Here is a 16,566-nt window from a genome sequence, read left to right as displayed (position 1 = left end):
TTGTAAACTTTTGGTTTAGCTTAGCTTAGCATAAAAACTGGGAACAGCTAGCTTAACTCTGTTCAAAGTGAAAACTGCACCTGATGAACAGCTGTCTTATTTGTTAATGACTGTAAATGAAAGACTGGAATTACTGCTTGTTTAATATCCATATTAAATGAAGAAATGTTCCTTCAGTTTTGGCACAGTTCGGACTCCGTACCAACACTCAGCTGTTACACTAATACCAGGATCTGCACCACACACCTGAAGTGACTTTTTTTTTTTTACCATAAAAGTATTCACGCTGACACTAAAAGTCAGCTCCGCCTCTTGATGTTTACTTTTCTTCCGTCAACCAGCAAAAAAACAAAAAAAATCTGATTTATTTTAAAGATTTATTAGACATAATTTTCATGAATGAATTTTCAGGTTTTATTTTCCTTTACGTCATCCTGAGCAGACTGAGAACTGAAAAATTGCCAAATGAATTAATTAGTTTATTCATGGTGAAACGTGTTGACTTTTATTTTTGAACCTTCTGTTTGAGCCGCTGTTAAAACCAATAAAGTGTTTACTGATCATCTTCCTGCCGCTTCTTTATTTAGATATCAGGATGAAAACAGATTAAACACAATCAAACAAATTCACAGATTTTATTAAAGCAAAACTGATTTATTTAATATGGAAGTATATTCATGCCACTATAACCAAACATTTTAAAGTTGGTTAACGACCAACGAAAAAAAATCAACAGTATTAATTACCAACTGTATGAAGCCATTCAGGCAGACCCACTGCTGTATACTTAATATTTGGGGAGTTTAAACTAGAGAAAATACATTAATGCACAAACAAATTAAGTTTTTTTTCTTTTTTTTTTTTAAAAATCAGATTGATGGTGGTTAATTTTAAAAAATGCAGCTCCATCGGGAACCCAGGTGGCTCAGGTGAAGCAGGCAACCACATACATACCCTGTGGTGTGGGTGGTGCAGGTTCGAGTCCTGGCCTGTCACCAGTTTGCCTGCATGTCTTTCCTCCGTCTCTCGCCGCTGTGGATAAAAGCTTTTTCTCCTTTTTCTTACTGTGATAATCAAAAGGTAAAGACGGCACCTGCTCACTTCATGCTTTCTTCTTTATTTGATGATCATTTTATGGACACTAAATAACAGAAATTATTATTCAGCTTAAAGATGTTTGTTGGGGTGTCCTCAGCCAGCAGGGTTTCATTGAGTTTGTTGAACAGTTCAAGGCATGAATTTTTTTTCCTGGATTTGTTGCTCTTTTCAACCTCAAACTTCTCCAGATCCCGATCCCCCTCTGGGACTCGGGTCGTGCAGAACGTGGAGGGAATTTGCTCGTTTCTTCTTTTTAAATCGCTGCAGGAAGCACGGCAGCCTGAACCCATGAAACAGGAAACTGCAGAGATCTTCAGTCCTGAGAGTTGAACTATGACCTCCGCTCTGGCACGATCGGCTTTATTTGGCATCAAAACAAAAACTTTTTTTTTTTTTTTTTTTAATCCTTCAACTTAAATTCCCTTGAAACAAACAGTCAGGTTTAACGTCCATCATCAGTAAACTGTCTCTGACTCTCAGCCTTTAATGACGGCGATCGGTCTCAGTTTGATCGCCTTCTTGCTGATGCCAGCGTCGTGACACGTGTTCACCACGTCCGTCACGTTTTTGTACGATTCAGGAGCCTGAGGAGAGAGAAAAAAAAAGTCAAACACAGGAAACTGTTTAAAGGAAGTACAAACCAGCCCTGACTCCTCCCCTCACCTCCTCCATCACCAGTTTGGGTGACGCCACTCGGATGGCGATGCCCATGTCGGCCAGTTTGTCCAGGACGTCCTGGAAGTCCAGGTTCCTGCGGGACTTTGCTCGAGAGAGCGCGCGGCCCTGAAACAGAGGACAGGAAGTCATTTAGAGAGGTCAAACAAACAGAGGTCGACCGTGTGATGAAGCCGAGGGAGCTCGGAATCGTACCGCTCCGTGGCAGGTGGTCCCGAACGTCTCCGTCATGCCCTGCTCGGTCCCCGTCAGGACGTAGCTGCAGGTCCCCATCGTCCCCCCGATGAGCACCGGCTGACCTGTGAGCTGAAAACAGCAGCGAGTTCAGGTGTAAATCTCATGTCCTGACGGAGGTTCAACAGTCAAACGGGTGGCGCTCTTACCTGGTAGTCGACGGGGATGAGGGGGTGGTGAGGGGGGAAGGCTCGCGTGGATCCTTTGCGGTGGACGAGCAGCGTCCTCTGCTTCCCGTCCACCATATGCTCCTCCACTTTGGCGATGTTGTGGGAGACGTCGTAGATGACATGCATGTCAAGGTCATCCGGCGTCGTACCGAACACTTTGGAGAAGGCCTGAAAGACACGAAACAACAGTTACAGACTCCGCCCACCTCTCAGTTTAACTCAGAGTGTGACCAATCAAAAGAGGAAGTATCTGCCGCTCAGAGGTTCCTGATGCAGCGATAAGTTAGAATTTAAAAAAAAAGATTAAACAAATTGAAGAACATAGAAAGGTATATAAACAGATGCAGAAATATAGTTTTGTTACATTAATGGCACCTACAGTTATATTTTTATATTTGTGGCGTGTTTAACTCCACGTTGGTGGAACTTCGACTCCGGAGGACGTGGATGTATGAGAGCATCGATCTGCGTTTGGGGGTCTTTATCTGCGATGACCTCTGAGTTACACGACAGCACCCCCCCAGTCTGGGCTGTTTCAGGTATCTCGGGGTCTTATCCACAGGTAGAGGTCGGGGCGACTCAAACCCAGACAAACAGCAGAAAATGGCCGATGGTTTAATATTATATAAATTTATTTTGGCAGGTTGGATCCTCCGTACTTCAGACCTGCAGATGTTTCTTCAGATCTTCAAGACTTTACCTGACTTGTTACACCTTAAGCACCTGATGAGGTCACTGGGGTCCTAATGACTTTCTCTCATTAGGGCAGGTGCAGAGAAGTGTGTTTGTGACCAGCTGCTCAGGTGAGCGTACCTGTCTGGTGAGGAAGGTCATGGAGGAGCGGTTGACCCAGGCGTAGTTTCCTGCGGCCGCCATGCCCTTCAGGTAATCCTGTCCCTCCGGTGAGGTGATGCGGGCGCAGGCCAGCTGACGGTCGTTCACTGTGATTTTGTCACGCTTCATCGCCTTCTCCATGGCGACCAGAGCATCTGTAAACATCACATTTTATTCATATTTCAGAAGCAGAAACGAAGCGGATGATCTTCGGTTTTGTTTCTGCTTTCACCACCGTTCCTACCTGTGGCGACCTGATGTCCGAGGCCTCGGCTGCCGCTGTGGATCATCACGCACACCTGACCTTTGTGGTCGATGCCCATCTTCTTGGCGGCGTAGTCGTTGTAGATCTCATCCACCACCTGGATCTCGGCGTAATGGTTTCCTGCTCCCAGGGTGCCGAGCTGCAGCACGCAAACACAGAAGGGGGGGTTCTAAATCTCAGCCAATAAATGACGACAGGGGTGAACACAGGTGTGAGGGGCAGGGCTGCTGCAATACCTGTGGCAGGCCTCTCTTCTTGGCCTTGGAGGACACCTTGTTGGGATCGGCCTGCAGCATCCGGCCGTACTCCTCGCAGTGCTCCTTATCCTCAGCCCAGGCGTAGCCCTCCCTCAGAGACCAGTCCACCCCCATCTCCAGGGCCTCCTCCAGGTCCCTGATGGCACACACGTCAGTCAGGTGACGCAGGTGAGACCTGTACGTTCTTTATAATCTACTATCCGTCCTGGAGGAAGATCTACTTACTTGGCTCCCATCGGGATGACACCCTTGGAGCCGACTCCCACCGGGATGTGGTCGAACAGCGACTGCGCGAGCTGCTCCTTCACCGGCTGGACGTCGCTCTCGTCCAGGTTTGTCCTCAGCAGGCGAACGCCGCAGTTTATGTCAAAACCCACGCCACCTGGACGACACACAGAGACGCTGCTTTAGCAGGGTCAGACACGGGTAGCTTCACGAGTGGGCGCCACAGCGGGTAGGTACACATTAGCTGATTTTAACACCGGACGCCCTCCTGACCCAAACACGAAGGGATCTGAGTCTCGTCTTGGGAACCAACAACTTCCCACCGAACTCCATTTGTTTTCCATCCATTTTTATATTTTGCTGCCTCAAACTCAGTCCTGTTAAACGTATCATCAGTGCACCTTTGCACCAAGGTGAGACTCTGGCTTCACTTTATAAAGCTGATCTTTCAGGGCGTCTGTTGGTTTTCCAGTTTCTGACCAACGACGTCATTCTGGATTTCACTGATCAAATAATCGATGGATAGATATCATAATAATAGATAGTTGGAGTCCTGCTTTGATGAGAGGTGATTCCTACCTGGAGACACGACGGCGTTGGGGTCGTTCATGTCGAAGGCCGCCATGTTTCCTATTGCGAACCCGTACCCGGAGTGGACGTCCGGGAGGCCGATGGATTTCTGCAGACCAATCAGAGACACCGTGAGCACCGAGCCGCAGGGTTAATGCGGAGACGTACAGGAAGCTGACACTCACGTGCACGATCCCCGGCAGCGCCGCCACATTCCCGATTTGCTTCATGGCCGGAAGAAACCCCCCAAAACCTGAGGAGGAGAAACAGAGTGGTGAGGAGGTGCGGTCCAGGCGGAGAGGGTCTCAGAGGGGTTAAAAGGTCACCCACCTCCTCCTCGACAGGCATTACGAAGCTCCTCAAACATCAACTTCTCCAGAGAATCGTTCACGTAGAAAACTCCTTCCACCTGAGAGGAAGAGGAGGAGATAAGAGGGTAAAACAGCTTTAAAGAAGTTTCCCTGCAGGGTTTAAAGATGAACCCTCAGAGTCCCTCATTTAGCTCATTAGGCTCGTTTTCGCTCCCTCGACTCCTTTTAGCAGCTCTCTCCGCGTTTCTCTCTCACCTGAAGACGTGTTCGCTCACCGACTCACCTGAACGCATGTGTTTAATGACGTCACGGCAGCTGCCGGCTCAGCAGCCACGTTAGCAGTCAGTCGTTAGCCGTTAGCTCGTACCTGCATGTTGGGGACGAAGCCGTGTTTGATCCTCCAGCAGTTGGAGCTGATTTTATCCAGAAACTGCAGCTCATCGTTGTAGCTTCGACTCATGGTTCCGGAAGCGTCAGATTTCACTCTTTAACGCTGCGTTTGTCCGCTCTGACGTAAAGAGCTGTCACTGTGGCTGCTGCTCCGGTTCTTCTTCTGCTGATGCTGACGCTGCAGCTTCTTCTTCTCCAGTTTTATTGGCGGTTGGCCGACAACGAAATGGTGCATTGCCGCCACCAGCTGGTGTGGAGTCTGTCCTAAAGCCTGAACTCGGCCTGAGAGCTTTCACTTCTTCAGTTCCTTTGAAATAAATCAGTAAAGTTCCTGAAGGTTCCTGAAGGTTCCTGAGGGTTCCTGAAGGTTCCTGAGGGTCTTGATCAGCTGCCTTCTTCATATCTCTGAGTTCAGTAAAACATGTCCTCTGGACTCTTCTCCAGCACAGTCCCAGTTTCCTCTGTGCTGCTTCCTGTTTGAACCAGTGTGTCCCAGTCTGAGTCATGATGACGTCTCCTCTCACCTTGTTTCCTTTGGATCTTTTGACCCCCTCCCCCCTTCCTTTGCCAGCTCTCCTTCATTTTCTGCCTTATGATGCTCTTTATCTCCATAGAGAGGAGACCATAAGCCCATCATACTGCAGCAGGAAGGGTCCATGGTGGGACTGCAGATAATGGGACTGTTGGACGTCCTGTGGTGGATGATCTTGTCCCTGAAGATCTGCAGTAGTTCAGTGTTGCTGCTCTCCTCTGATTTCAGTGGCGTTTCTCTCATTTCTACCTGTAACGCTGCTGTTTTAAGTGCACCTGTGCAGTCTTAGAGCCTGATACTGTTTCATCTGTGGAGACTGGTGCCTGCTGCTGGATTACATGCTGCACACCTGTAACACTGGCCTGATTACCCCAGTGTGTGTGTGTGTGTGTGTGTGTGCGCCCCCACCCCCAGCTCTCCTCCACATCACCCCATCATCTGTGAGGACCCCGTCCCACCCTCTGTGTCCTTAAACGCATCATTTACCAGCACTGAAAATAACAGCTATGCTTCCCTGTGCTATTCCACTTTCTGCTGGCAGACTTCCCAAATAAATCCTCTCTGTCCTCACTGGTGTTTGTCTTCCTAATAAAAAATATTTAGTCCACCTGAACATTAGTCCACTGATCCCCCTCCCCCTCATTTTAATCAGCAGGCTTTCCCTCCACATCATATCACAGAGGCTGCCAGCTCGCTCTCTTTGTGCCGTTATTTCATTTTACACACACGAGGCTGGATCCATCATCCTAAAATCACTCTGATATTCACACACGTCATCCTTTATGTTATATACAGAACATTAATGTTTCATTTATTGTTCTCTCCATCGTCCTGCAGGTCTCTGTAATTATTGTAGGGTCTTTACCTACAATATAAAGCACCTTGAGGTGACTGTAGTGATCTGGTGCTATATAAATAAAACTGAAATTAATTCTGTCCTCCTGTGCTGCATTTTTTGGCAAATAATCAGCTCCTTCCATGTGTGATGGTACCCATGTACCATCACATCCCCATTTGTGGGACTAATAAAGGCATTCTTGATTCTTGATGTAAACCCCTCCTCACACCCTGCTCTGTATAGTGTTTGAATACCTGTGATAGCAGTGAGCCCCAAACTGCCACCATCTCAGCTGCAAACACTGGAAGTGGAAGCATTATTTTAAAACTAATTTCAGGTATGAATCCACTAAAATCCTCCGTCCTGCAACCCGCCTGCCCCTCTGCTGCTGCAGCTGTTGTTTCCTGTCCTTCCTGCTGTTGAGTGTGGATAAATAGAGTGCAGGTCAGCCTCAGGGTCTGCACAGAGAGCAGCGCTGAGCTGTGTGTGATGCTCATATTTAAAAGGGTTACTGTGAAACGGACTGCTGTGATTGGTCAGAATTCACCTGGAATAACTTAATAAATGATCTCTTACTGTTTTAGAAGGAAAACACGTTCAGTTTTTTATTTACTTAAACATTTATTTCTGGATGAACTGAGAATCAAACCTAAAACCGGCAGAATGGACCTGCAGACCAAACACATCCAGACTGAGTTTGTTTCCAGAGCTGAACTCCTGAGGTCATCACCGTGAACACGGCGCTGAGATGATTTTATTATCTGGTTTATTGTGATTGATTACAGATTCTGAATCAGCCTCACAGAGCAGGAAACCGCAGTCACAGCTTCGATCCGCAGCTCTGCTCGGAGCTGTACGGGACTTGTCTGCGTCATTGTTCCACGTGACGTCATAGCCAGAGGTGACGACAGCCAAAGTGGCCAGCAGGTGTCGCTGTGGGTGTCAGATTGTATCTAAACGGACTCACTAAAAAGAAATTTCACCAGACAAAATTTATTTATTTCTTTAAACAGCACAAAATATTTTGCATTATTCTGGATTTCTTCTTCTCCCCGGCGCTCGGCAGGTCCTCCATAGATTTATTTGCAACAACAATACTACTACTAATAATAATACATGCATATTTATATGCATATAAATATAAATAATAAGTATAAATAGTTGCATTTAATTGAATACGGACTGTTATTTAGGTCTTTTATGGCAGAATCCAATAATTATAATATATTTATTAGGAAATATTTTTGTTTTTATAAACTTTTCCACTGAGGAACCTTGAAAGAAGATTTATTGTGAAAATCCGGCCCGGAAGCGGTGTGTTCCGTGTTGTGGGTCCGGCGCTTCTGGTTTGTGTGTTTACGGAGAAACACATGAAGCAGGCGGACGTCCTCCCTGCAGCTCAGCGTGTTTCTGTTTGACTTCAAGCTTTCAGGACCGAACCCGCTCCTGAACCCGGTGAGTGAACCCGGGTTAGTGACGCCGGACCCGCGCTAACAGCCTCGGCGGCTCCGGGGAAACTGCAGCAACGTTCGGACTGAGAAACGAAAACGAAACGTTTGTTTTTATTGAGCTGATTTTATCCTCATTTTCCTCACAGCGCTCCGCATAAAGCTCTTAAAACGGCTCCAAATGTGACGTTTTCATGCTAACACGAAGCTAAAGTAGCAGAAACTTCACTGCGTCGTTAGTGACTCATCAAAAGTTAAATTCGGCTCATTTCTAATGAAGCAACGAGTTTAACGTGACGTGTGGATTTGCAGCAGAGTCACTTTATGCTCACACGATGGTCTTTATTATGAGCAGCTGATTCAGTTCATGTCAGCAGAGATTACGTCAGTGCTCAGAGACGTCACTCCCTTTATAATCATCTGTAACATAATAATTTAGGTGCTCCTTTGAATCATCACAAAATAAAGTAAAATAACTAAATAAATACATAATTACATAAAATAGTAAATAATATGCTAATAGTAAATGATAGACTAATAAAAATAAAATTCAAATAAATAAATACATACAAACGAAAGAAAATATAAATACATAACATAAAATAAATACATTGTGAAAATAATAAATATTTGCTCAGTAAGAATAAGTAAATGAAATAATTAAACCTAATAAAAATAAATTAAAAATGAATGAAAAAATTTTTAAAATTAATACATGTATAATTATGTAGAAAAATAATATTTTACAATAAAAGAATAAATAATGACCCTAAATAATAAAAATAATATTTAAAAATGGGTGTAAAAAAGATGTAAAAATAATAGATGAAAAAAATAAAATGTACAAAGTTGCATAAAAATAGTTCTAAATAACAGATAATTAAAAATAAAGAAAATATATAAAAATAATAAATAATTTTTGCCTAGAGAAAAAAATAATAAATGCAAAAAACCAACAGATATTCATATTTCTGTCCAGAAAAGTAACTAATTCAAGTCTGTGTAAAAGTCTGCGGAAGCATGAAGCTGCGGGTTCGGATTAACAGGCAGACCAGCCGGGTGGAGTTACTGGGAGAAGATCCCAGTTTGAAGGAGCTCAGAGGTCACATCAAGGAGACGCTGCTGCGCTCTCACGGACTCAGGTCGGTAATGTTCAGCTGTCCAGAGTTCTGCTTTTCTCTGTGACGTCTTTATTAACGTCTGTGGTTTATAAAGTTTCTCTTATTTGTGTTTCAGCTCAGACACAGAGTTCGGCTTGTCTCTGAACGGCTCCGAGCTCCTGACAGACGGCGCTCAGACTCTGGCGTCCTGCGGCATCGTCTCCGGAGATCTGATCTGCATCCACCTGCCGCAGTCTGAAGCTGCCGCCGTGGCTTCCACCACCTCAGCCCCGTCCACAAGCTCCACCCACACAGCAGCCAACAGCTCAACGAACCAGAGGCAAAGCGGGCAGACCCCCAGCATGTCCTCCAGCCAGGTGAGAGATTCAGCTGTGGACGCTCCTCCTTTGGTTCTGCAAGAATGTAGCCGGTTATTCAGGTGGGCGGGACAGGTATCTGCTGCCTTATCGAGGCTGTTTCCGGTCCAGGTGTGTGTGTGGTTAGACTCTAGACTTTGTTCACCTTTAAAATCAGACTGAAAGTCAGGCTCAGGAGCTGCCAGCAGCTACCTGGACCAAACCTTAAAACCTGAAACTGACCCAGACGGTGTCCGCATGCTTCAGTGCACAGTTTTACTTTCATGTGTTTTTACGAGCTGAATAATAACGTGAAATCATACCACACCAAACACTGTCAGTGCAGTAAGAGGGCGTGCAGCTCCCTCACAGGTCCTTACATATCCATGTAAACCTGATACAGACACACTTTGGATTAACGCGATCTCTCCTGAAAAACTTCCCGTCATAAAACAGCGTTAACGCTCTGACTTGTCTCAGTTTCCATCCAGCAAACAGCAGCAGACTGAAAGTGTTTGATCAGAGAAGCTTCCAAGTGAGCAGGAAGCAGCTCGGCCTCTGAAATCTGAGATGTTTCACAGGGTTCAGCACTTTCTGACTGACCTGCCCTTAAAATAACAGTTAATAAGTTAATATTTATCCTGAAAGAGTCGTTCTGGGTGCTCGAGCCTTCATCGTGGAGTTAAACAGCTTTCGTGGCTCTCTCATACCGAGCCCCCTGAGCTGGGAGCTCTCCATGCTGATGGTCCTGAATCTACATAAAGTCTGTGATTGGTTCCTGATCCTCATTTATTTATATTAGAGCAGTGATCTCAGGTATTTACAGCAGCTCATTTTTCTGTCAGAGGTCGATTAGAGAAACAACCCCACGCAGACGCGGCAGTAAACGAATCACAGACGAGCTCCGAGGCCCGAGGGGTCGGCGTGCATCAGGCCGGCTGCTTTGTGTCACTTCCTGTTTTCTAGCAAACATGAGTTGGTTCGTGTCAGTGTTTCCACAGCAGAGCTCCGAAGCTATGAAACAAACTCTTTCATTCTTCTGAAGGGCCGAGGGTCAAAAGGTCAAACAGTCCTCAACCATTTCCAGGTCCAAGCCCTCCTTCACTTCCCAAACATAAAACATAAACAGATGGTTAAGTGTTCGTGTTGGCTTTATTTTAAAAATGATTACAACAAAACAACAACAGATTATTTTATATGAAGTTCTGTCAGGACGTGCTGCTGCTTCACTCATTAGCACTGACAGTGGGACGCAGACGTGTCCTGTACATCACTGCGCTCACAGTTTTATGGTCGTTAAACAGCCGAGCGGCGTCAGTCCTGCGGTCCTCACAGAGTCACAGGAGTCCTGCGAGACGTCAGACTCTGAGCCTTCAGCTGCCGTCTGGGAGCCGATGCTGTGCAGTGAGGCCGAGGACGGTCAGGCGCCGCACTCTCTGGAGGTCCTTTACCACACGGCCCAGGCCACCAACCCCAACGACGCCATCATGGTGGCCGGACATCTCCTGATGCTCGAGACCGGGTTCATTCCTCAGGTAAGACAGGGGGGATCAGGTAAACAGGTAAAGGTAGACACTTGGAGTCAGTGTGTACGTCTCCACAGGGCAGTGAGCTGAAGCCTGGTGAGATGCCTGCTGGGTGGAGGTGTGCAGGTGGAGTCTACAGGCTGCAGTACACTCATCCTCTGTGTGAGAGCAGCCTGGCCTCAGTGGTAGCTGTGTGCATGGGCCCGATGCTCGTCATCAACAGTGAGTCCTCTTTAAACACATTCTTCATCTTTAGTTTTTCTTTAGCTCCGCCTTTGAATAGGTGTGTGTTTTCAGCTGCTGCTGCTCATTGAAATACTCTGAGCTTCAAGCTGTGCTTTAAAAAAACAAACGTGACCTGATAAAGGAAAATGTAAACTGTAAACTTCACAGTGATGTGAGGGCCATCATTTTTATTTTATTTTAATTCAATTTCAATTCAATTTTATTTATATAGCACCAAATCACAACAAGGGAGGGGCAGTCATCTGCTGTGAGGGGGCTGAGGGGGGAGGAAAAAGACATGCTGTGGAAGAGAGACAGAGATTAATTAATAGCTTTCAGGTTATCTGCTTTAAGCTGTGCGTTTGTGAATTATACCACGGAGTCAGGCACTTCTGATTTGAAGCTTTCCTTTTCAGAGGAGCCACAGTATCCAAAGTTATACGCAGTGAGGATGTAAAACTATTGACGAGATAATCGACCTCACTTGGAGCAGAGTTTAGGTAGCTGCTCTGCACTGTGTTGGCACTGAAGAGCATAACAATGAAGGAATTAGATCCTTAAACTTAGTTACAGCACTTTCAGAAAGACTTCTACTGTAATAAAACTTATTCCCCACTGCTGTGTAATCCATTAAAGTAAATGTAAATGTTACTAAGAAATGATCAGACAGGAGGGGGCTTTCAGGGAATACTGTTAGGTCTTCAGTTTCTATGCCATATGTTAGGACAAGATCCAGAGTATGATTAAAGTGGTGGGTGGGCTCCTTTACATTTTGAGAGAAGCCAATTGAATCTAACAATAGATTAAATGCAGTGTTGAGGCTGTCATTCTCAGCATCTACATGGATGTTAAAGTCACCCACTATAATGATTTTATCTGAACTGAGCACTAAATCAGATAAAAAGTCTGAGAAATCAGACAGAAACTCTGAGTAAGGACCAGGTGGACGATAGATAATAACAAATAAAACAGCTTTTTGATTTTCCCAATTAGGATGGACAAGACTAAGAGTCAGGCTTTCAAACGATTTAAGGAGAGCTTTAAAAATAAAAAAGAAGCTGAATATGAGCAGAGTCAGGAGCCTTTGACCTTTCAGTATCCTGGCCAGGCTGTGCTTCTGACCCATTTCTTCTTCACACAGCGACTCTGAAGGTGACGGAAACCGTCGACACCGTTCGCAAACTGTGTCTGAACGCATCCAGCTACGTGACCAACGAGTGGCCAGGTACAGCTGTGACTGGTCAGCATAACGACACTGCTGGTATCCGAGCATCTGTCATTAATTTTCTGTATCTGTCGTTGTTCAGGAGGGAGTGCAGCAGCGGCGTTTAAAGAGCTCAGCAAACTGTCCCGACTCTTCAAAGACCAGCTGGCGTACCCGCTGATCGCCACCGCCAGAGAAGGTAACGCCCCTCTCAGGCCTCTTTCCCACCAACAGGGTTTCGGTGCCGGTGCCTTAATTTGAACCGTTAGGCAGGGTTTCCACCGCGGAAGCACTCGGTGCTCGGCTGAAAAACGGGTTCAACTCCAGCCCCGCAAGCTAGCTGGTCTCAAACCAAGAACGCGTGACGAAAGCAGCAGAAGGGCGTGACTCTGCCGTCTCAACATCAAGTTTTCTACCATATTACATGTGTATTAATGAGAAAAGCGAAGCAATTTTCACGGCTGTGAATTAGGTTGGGCTCTAAGGCTGAACGTACTGCTTTGTATCAGTTCATATCACAGATAAAAGAACACAAAGTGTGTACTTGTCGTCTTGCTCTAAAATCTCAACCAAACTTATATACTGTTACTCATTGAATCTACAGTTTTATTACAGTTTTAATACATTTTAAGCTATACATATTAAAGTGTCTGTTGATCGGTCCATTTGTATTATTTCACCATAAATTAGCAGTAAAGGTATTTTTGTGCCTCCACCAAAGCCTAAAAATGTTAATTCTTCATTTATCTCCTACGGTGTTCCAGTCCAGGCCCTCTGCTGTTTGTCCTCTATATGCTTTCAGCTGAGAAGATCAGCAGCTTTAGAAGTTACACAGATGCTATTCTACTTTATGTCTCTTATGACCAAACAGATTTTGATTGAAATCATCTCATCTTGTCAACCTAATCCTCTAATTTAATCCAAAAACACAACAAATAAATTACTTTTACACAGTAAAATTTCTGACAAAATGAAGTTAAGAGGTACAAAATTGGTTGTGCAGTTTACAGTCATCAATAAATCTCTAAGTGACATTTTCTTTGGTTAAAATTGAAGAAAAAAAAGCAAAACTCCAAAATCTGGAGCCAACAAGAGAGACACGGGTCATATAGGGTGACATTTAGATGTTACACTCTATGCAGATGATATTCAATGTTATGTCTGTGTGTGTCTTCAGGTTTTTATTTACTGAGCTTCTTACTGGGTGTGTTTAATGTTTTAGTTGCTGTAACGGAAGTCCTTTGGATAAAGAAACATGAATATCTATCAGCGTTTTCATTATGAGTTAAGGGAAAGATGTCAGATGGTCCATTTTACATGATTTTTTACTTTTAGAGCTCGTACAGAGTTTCCTTTTCTAGTTTATTTTTTCATACAAACTCATTTCTTTTGTATGATAAGTGTAACTGATCATATCTGTTTCATCTTAATATCTGCATAATTCCAGTAAAATCTGTCCTGATGTGACTGGGAAGGTGCTTTAGACCATCTGTTCTTAAACAGCTCTTGTTTTACTCGTAAGAGCTTCAGTCGAGTTTTCATTGATGAAGTTTCTCTCTAAGGAGATGGTAACGAGCTAACATCTCACGCTAACTGTGGTGTTTCAGCGATGGCTCTCCCCGTGGCATTTGGTCTGCCTGCTCTTCCTCCAGAGCTCCTCCTCCGAGTCCTCCGCTTGCTCGACGTTCGCTCTGTGGTCAGACTGTCGGCGGTCAGCCGCCACTTCAACGCCGCCACAGCGGACTCGTCGCTGTGGAGACACCTGTACCGCCGCGACTTCTCAGGTGGGAAAAGAGTCCTGAAGATGTTTTAATTTAATAGGCTTTGTGTCTTTAAAACATCCTTGATTATTATATTTCTTTAACTTATCAGTGAGTCCAAGTTACAGCTTTGAATTTGCTCCTGAATTTAATTTTCCCTTAATTCTCTCATTAAACCCCCACATTCCATTAAATAAGGACTGTTTTTTAATCTCGACCAAGCAGGTCGTGTCTTTGATTCCACCTTGGCCCAGCCAAGCTCCAGCCCCCCCAAACACTAATTGAATGTGTTTGCTGTCGTTCAGATTCAGACCCGAGCAGATCCAGATACAGTGATTGGAAAGAGGTGAGAAACCCACTTTATGAGATTAAATCATTAAGTATGTTAAAATCCTTAAAACCTCTTAATGTGACGTTTAACTGGAGTTGCAATGCAGTGATTAATGAGTCTGATATGGCGGTTTGATCGAGTGTTTGAAAAGCTGCATTAATTTAATTCTTTCAGATGTGATTTTTAAATTAATACTTTTTAATAAATGCATTGATTAAACCCCACGTTTAGTGTGAAATCTTACATTTGACCTTTTTTGGTTTGATTAAAGGTATTTTTGAGTCAAATAAATACGTGTGTGTAAAACTGTATTCAAGTTAAATATAACATAGATACAAATCATTGTTAGTACCATGATTATTTTATAATGCCAGAAAAATTCTGTGGCAGCTTTAATCCTACACAGTGAATTTTACTTGAATTATTTTCCCTTTAATCCCACCTGACGCATCATAATCTCTGAGTGTTCAAACGGATGAAGCCCAGGTTATGAATTAGCAGCATTTATGGAATTTGAACTGTCTGTGAAGCTCATATTTTCCCACGGCGTCTGTATTTTTGAATAAAATAAAGTGCAACAGTCTGCTTGATTGGCGGCTCCACCTTGTGGTAGAAAATGGTATCACCGGAGTGCAGCCTGGCCCTGACTGAACTTCAGTGGATATCTTCATGTTGATCATCGTCATGTCTTCATCTGTGTGTGGATTTAAATTTATGTGTTTCTTCACATTCTGCTGATGTGTTTGGTTCATTTCAGAAGGTTTTAAAGGGTTTTTTTTATGAAAATAAAAAAACTTTTCACTACATTAAACTATCTGTTATTTTTCCGCCAAATTTACAGTGAAAAATCCAACGTTTCTTTTATAATGGTGATTTTTTTTTTAAATAAATTGATTCATAAATAGTTTTCAATTTAAATTAGATGTAATATCATCCACACCAGCAGGGGGCAGGCATTTACAAATCTAATCTATGAAGCAGACAAAACTTTAAGAGCTGTTTGTAGAAGATCTTCACTTATTAATTATGAAACCACATTAAGATCACTGTAATCCTTCAGAGGCCACTGAGTAATCGATTACTTCTCCTGTCAGGGTTAAAAGTTCAGTTCAGACACTTTATTTGGTACCTGATAAAAATGATTCAGAGAAGCATTAAATTCTGATTTGTTGGTGATGTTTGATGTTTTTGTGTAAATATTGTTTTTATTTTTTCCTCCAGGTCTACAAAAACCATTATAAGAATCGAAAATCAGCCCACCCCTTCAGCTTCCCTCGTTACCTCCCTCCTTACCTCCCTCCTTTCCACGACAGAGACATCTTCCGCCCCCTTCCCTTCCCCCACTTCCCCCCGGGCATCATCGGTGGCGAGCACGACCAGCGACCAACCCTGCCCCATGGCCTGCTGCCCCGCCCCCGCCACGACCCCATCGGCCCGCTCGCTGAACCCCACAGACGACCCCCCGACGATTTCCACAGAATCCGACCTGCGGGAGGAAGACCCGCAGACGTCCGGCGAGGATTCATCTGATCGACTCATCACTGATCAATAAAAGACATCAGTGACATCACTTCCTGTTTCACTCTGAGTCGATTGACCACAAAAATCAGTTTTTAGTAAACCTGGGATGAAAAACTCTCCGACTGCATAAATTTCTGACCGAAGCCTTTTTGTTTCATATAGTCAAAAATAATAAAAATGTTTCCTGCAAAGCAAAATTGAGTTTAAACTCATTTAAGTTTCATGTGACAGCAGTTTGATTCATTGAGTCTAAATTAAATGAAGACAAAGTAAAATCAAAAATACACCAAGCAGTAAAATCATCGTATTTTTACTGTATTCTAAATATTTATTTAATAACCAGCAGAAACTGATGAGCACCAAAAATAAAACTGTTTTCGTTTATGGTCTTAAAATGATTTAAAAATATTTATTAGTGTGAGTATTACTGTTGTTTGTATTATTAAAGAAACACCTCAAATTATTAACTGTAACACAAAGTTATTACAAAACATGAAGTTTTACTTCTCAGAGTCCTTTAAGGTTTTACTGTTAACAACATGTCATCTCTGTGGACGAAGTAACAGTGAAATCCCTGGAGAGCATCATCGTTGATACCTGGTGTAAACAGGTGAGTTTTAAGGTGGGATTTGCAGATGTGGCAGTGAGGTCAGGACCCCCCCTGTGGGAGGGCGGGAGGTAGAGGAGGAACGAAGT

General features: G+C 44.0%; 2 protein-coding genes across 3 annotated transcripts; one reads left to right on the top strand and one right to left on the bottom strand.

Annotated features, from left to right (window-relative positions):
- Positions 1-505: 505 nt before the first annotated feature.
- rtcb (RNA 2',3'-cyclic phosphate and 5'-OH ligase) lies at positions 506-5,251 on the bottom strand. 2 transcript variants are annotated; one of them, XM_030720390.1, is made up of 12 exons: positions 4,923-5,018; positions 4,659-4,737; positions 4,514-4,581; positions 4,338-4,437; positions 3,759-3,915; positions 3,513-3,669; positions 3,256-3,415; positions 2,991-3,166; positions 2,157-2,345; positions 1,969-2,079; positions 1,762-1,881; positions 506-1,682 (listed from the first exon to the last, which is right to left on the bottom strand). In XM_030720390.1, the coding sequence occupies exons 2-12, from the start codon at positions 4,693-4,695 to the stop codon at positions 1,575-1,577; spliced, it is 1,383 nt and encodes a 460-aa protein (XP_030576250.1). In that variant the 5' UTR covers positions 4,696-4,737; positions 4,923-5,018; the 3' UTR covers positions 506-1,574. The 2 variants fall into 2 exon arrangements, with proteins under 2 accessions (XP_030576250.1, XP_030576249.1); XM_030720389.1 differs by having other exon boundaries at positions 509-1,682; positions 5,007-5,251.
- Positions 5,252-7,711: 2,460 nt separating this feature from the next.
- On the top strand, positions 7,712-16,083 carry fbxo7 (F-box protein 7). The gene is made up of 10 exons (XM_030720658.1): positions 7,712-7,854; positions 8,827-8,989; positions 9,084-9,324; positions 10,608-10,838; positions 10,907-11,051; positions 12,196-12,279; positions 12,362-12,457; positions 13,866-14,042; positions 14,324-14,364; positions 15,571-16,083. Exons 2-10 carry the CDS (start codon positions 8,868-8,870, stop codon positions 15,877-15,879), a joined length of 1,446 nt encoding a protein of 481 aa, XP_030576518.1. The 5' UTR covers positions 7,712-7,854; positions 8,827-8,867; the 3' UTR covers positions 15,880-16,083.
- The last annotated feature ends 483 nt before the right edge of the window (positions 16,084-16,566 follow it).

The sequence above is a fragment of the Archocentrus centrarchus genome, chromosome 23 (genome assembly GCF_007364275.1).
Source record: "Archocentrus centrarchus isolate MPI-CPG fArcCen1 chromosome 23, fArcCen1, whole genome shotgun sequence".
NCBI classification, from domain to species: Eukaryota; Metazoa; Chordata; class Actinopteri; order Cichliformes; family Cichlidae; genus Archocentrus; species Archocentrus centrarchus.
Note: the sequence above shows the minus strand (reverse complement) of the source record. Positions and strands in the feature narration are given on the sequence as shown.